This window comes from Asparagus officinalis, chromosome 8 (genome assembly GCF_001876935.1).
Source record: "Asparagus officinalis chromosome 8, Aspof.V1, whole genome shotgun sequence".
NCBI classification, from domain to species: domain Eukaryota; kingdom Viridiplantae; phylum Streptophyta; class Magnoliopsida; order Asparagales; family Asparagaceae; genus Asparagus; species Asparagus officinalis.
Window position 1 is genome coordinate 2,497,384 of NC_033801.1, and position 4,414 is coordinate 2,501,797.

The 4,414-nt window shown below is 31.5% G+C and overlaps 1 protein-coding gene across 1 annotated transcript in view; it reads left to right on the plus strand.

Annotated features, from left to right (window-relative positions):
- The window catches only part of LOC109820379 (protein TRIGALACTOSYLDIACYLGLYCEROL 4, chloroplastic), a 6,600-nt gene extending 3,857 nt beyond the window's left edge, over positions 1–2,743 (plus strand). The window contains 4 exon segments of the mRNA XM_020386508.1: positions 1–6; positions 356–748; positions 1,243–1,586; positions 2,375–2,743. The exon segment at positions 1–6 is cut by the window's left edge and continues 233 nt beyond it. Coding sequence (XP_020242097.1) covers positions 1–6; positions 356–748; positions 1,243–1,586; positions 2,375–2,572 — 941 coding nt within the window. The 3' untranslated portion in view covers positions 2,573–2,743.

A 4,414-nucleotide genomic window follows, 5' to 3' on the forward strand; every position in this document is an offset into this window, starting at 1 on the left:
TAATGAGCAGTTTTCTTTTCAAATGGACTTGTCTTATATTTTTTAGTTCAACACATTATGCATAGGATCACCATGCACTGCATTACTTCTTTTGAATTACATACCAAAAAAAGGGGGAAATTTTTGCTTTAATTGAGATCTAGGAATCACACAAATTCCAACATATCTTCTATGTAGCAACTTCATTGTGAAATCATCACTTGCACATGCACAAACACAAGCACACAAACTGGAGGAGATGGATATGACTTTGACTTAAGAGACTGCTTGCTCACTGTTTTATGCATTGGGCCTTTGTTTTATTGCCTGTATTTATTTCAAATATTTTCGTTGGTTTTTCTTCCAATTTTCTGTGTCTATTTGCAGCTTCCTAATCATGATGTCACACTAGAAGCAGCATGGCCTGAGCTTTTTGTCGATAGGAATGGGACTTACTGGGAGGTTCCAGCTTCAACATCACTAGACATATCATCCTTAATATCTCGCTCTGGATTAAGGTATAGATTCGGCTTGCACAGAAACAGTGGCTACCCAGAAGCTCTTAATTCCCCATCTGATGATGTACCCTCTTCTCTAATGCCTGGGATATGTGCTAAAGCTGCTTTTTCATATGAAAAGAGTAAAGATTTTTGGAGAGATGCGGAGAAACAGAGTTCTCAAGAATATACACTAGAAAAAGAACCTGCTTGGCTGTCCTCCTATGATGTGCGACTTCAAGAACCTCATGCGGCAATATCAGGAATTATTGGTAATCATACTAGTATGCTACACTTTCAAATTTCAGGAACTATTAATTTTTTTGGATAGGTAAGTTTTCGTTTTATGTGCATTACTAGAGTAGAAGATATGCTTCCGATTAACTAAAGCCTTAAAGTGCGTGCGCTTTAACTTAAAGTGTGTGCGCTTTATGTCCATTCTCTTTGTGTTTATAAATTATGTTGTGCTTAACATCCATATCCTTTGCATCTCTACCTGCTTTTGTCAAATACTAAACCTAAGTATCATTTCTGGTCCAGCTTTGTACATGTTTTTATAGACACCTCTTACTACATATATCAGGAATACTAGCGCTAATGTTCATTTTGCCATCACTCTATTGCAAGCTTAGTTATAAGTAGAAATAAAATTCTGTGATCCGGTGTTAAGCAGTAATCATTGTTCTCCCATTATTGTAATAATATCCATTTCTGCTATTTTCTCTTGCCGTCTCTTAACAACTTGTGTACATACATTGCATACTAGGTGGTACTTGTGCTGCTTGGTTTGGAGGAAATGAGAAGAAAGAAGCAATTTTGAAAGATCAAGCAGGGGGTGGAGAAGTCTTCAACAGCGTCAAAACACTTTCGAAAAAGAGATACCCATTCACTGCTGACTTGTTTGGGTCTATTTGTTATACACTTCAGCATGGTAAATTTAAAAATGATTTCAATGATCTCACACGAGTAGATGCTCGGTTGGATATCTGTTCGGCTTCATCATTTATCAAGGGTGCTAGCCATCTAGTTTCTGATATTTTCAAAGGCCATGTTGAAAGAGAAGTGAACCCTCTAGCTTCACCGAAACTTAACTTCGTCCTCCAGCAGCAGGTATATACCATCATCAAGCAATCATATATTTAATATTAAGGCATACTTCCACTACGGGTTGAAGTTGTAGATTTGGAATAGTGCAGTTGATTTGGGCAATTATTTTCTGAAAAATATACTATCTTCTGTGACTCTGACTGAAGATGATATCAAATAACAGCAGATGGCAGGCAGCGCCAGAGATAATGGAATTATTAATCTATCATTATCATCTATCCCATAATATTCTGACTACACCTTTAATAATTTGCACAGAACTTATTAACATAATCCAAAAAAATCAGAATGATTGTCATTTTATTTTTACCTGCTTTTTTTACTCATGTAATTATAATCTTTTTATGAATTCCTGCCTCCCTCTTTTCACCGTACATGCTTCAAGAAACCGTTACATCATGAGATTGTTGGTGTGTTTTATTAATTTTACGGAAAGATACATAATTAGTAGGCTTCCTTTGCACTTAAATACCCCAAAGTTTCCTCCCTTTTAACTTTGATACGAACCTTCTTTACGCCCAAAAAAGTATCCCAAAATCCAACAAAGTTTAACTTTGAAACCCCAAAAAAATTTATAAAAATTAACGAAAATATTACGTTTTAGGGAAATTTGGTTGAAGTTTGGGGTATATTTTGGGTTTAAAAAACTCTGGGTATCAAAGTTAAAAATGAGGTAAGCTGTAGCATTTTGATACTGGCAAATTGTGTCAGAGGTTAACATTTTCTTCAAGTATCATCCAAATTGTTGCTTAACAGTTACATTAATGCTTCATCGATCTTTTGTCTCTCAGGTTGCAGGACCGATAGTTTTTCGCATGGATTCAAGAGTTTCGCTCAGTTCACCATCAGGGAAACATGTTCCTCATGTCGACGATATCATGTACGCATTGAGCTACTCTCTTCGGATGCTAAAGTCTGGTAAGATATTGGCTTGGTACTCTCCCAAGAGAAAGGAGGCAATGGTGGAGCTTAGGTTCTTTGAGTTTTAGAGTGAAATGTAGTGTGAAATGTACTTGTTTGGTCATCCTTTGTGCAAATGTTGCGCTTTGCTAAATTTTGCCTTTGTCATTGTAAAATGTGGAACTCGATTCCTTGTTCATGGAGATGTTTGGACTACTAATTGTTTATCAACCAAGTATTGGATCATTTTAGGAGTGGAATTTTTGTCCGGTGTTTGTGCTTGAATGAGATATTTTTAAGGACAGATGAGAGAGAGAGCACTTGGAAAATCCTAAAAATTAAAAAAATGAAAAGATAAGAAGGGGAAAAAAAGAATGACGGAACACAAACATTTCAATGAATCCCTTAAGTGCTCAGCTGCCATCATCAATGAATTCTTCTGTGAACTATTCTGGATTTTTTTTGTAAGTATATTGTTTTGTTTAATAGTTATGAGAAAACATGATGATAAAATTGTAGAAATAGAAAAACGACAATTTCATTAGAAATAGCCGATTGGAACCATAGATCGCATGCATGTAAAATTTTTTTTTGTTAATGAAAAATGAGAGCAATTACTAGATCCTGCTAAATATCAAATGACATTCACACCCTTTTCATAATATATCATATCATACTTCCTTTAAAAGCACGAATTCGGAAAATCTTTTTTAGACAAATATACCCCTTTATAGTTTGAACTACCTTATCTATAATCAAATTCTAATTTTTAATGGTCAATATTACCCTTCACTATTTTGAATATTTTATTTATATCTTAATCTATCCTAATCATAATCATATCTTATCCTAATCCTATGTGAACCATGTTTAGCTTAACAATTTAAAAAAAACTAATATTAATAAAATATATAAAACATAAAAATGATATTAGTTTGTTAAGATAAAGAAATTACAAGTAGATAACATATTATAATACATGAAGTATTGTAAAAAAACCATAAATTTTTTTAAAATTACAGAAAAGACCCTAAAAAGTTTAAAATTATAAAAATCATCTCAATGTCTCAAAACTTAAAATAAAAAACATGAAATTAAAAAATTAACATAAGTTTGCAAAGAATTTAAAATTTACAGTTAACACCTTAATGTCTCAAAAATTATAGAAACACCCTCAAAAGTTTAAATTATAGATAAGCATATTAAAATTTTAAAATTTTAAAACTTATAAACAACACAGTTGAATTCAAGAGATTACCATGATACACCTAAAATTTTTAACATTTAAATTTAATTTTTTTAATTAACACCCTCAATATCTCAAAAATTATAGAAACACCTTCAAAAGTTTAAATTATAAAAAGCCACCCTAAAATTCTAAAATTTGTAAATAACATAAGATGAATTCAAGATATTACCCTTAGATACCTAAAAAATTAAAATTTGTCGAAACTAACCTCAAAATTTTTTAAAAACTCCTTCAAGATTTAAAAATTGTAAAAAAAAAAACCTCTAAATTTTCAAAATTTTTTAATAGCACACATCAAATTCATCGATTGGTAGACCGCTGAAATTTAATATTTTTTAAAATTAATCTATAGTTTTAATAATTGTAAAAGACACCTTCAAAATTTTAGAGTTACAAGAAATATACTAACATTTAAAAAATTACCACCAACACATGAAACATAGAATTTACAACTACCAAACTTAAAAGTACTTTTTTTAAAAAACTCTTTCAAAATTTTAAAAATTACAAATCACACCCTCAAAGTTCAAAACCACAAAAATGGGCTAAAATTTTAAAACTTGGCAAAGAAAAGTGTAATTGTTTGGTATATATATATACCAAAATTTCTAATTTAGGGATTTACTATCCATTTTCAGCATCTAAGAATAGTCTAAGTTGATACTGGTAAACAAAAATAATA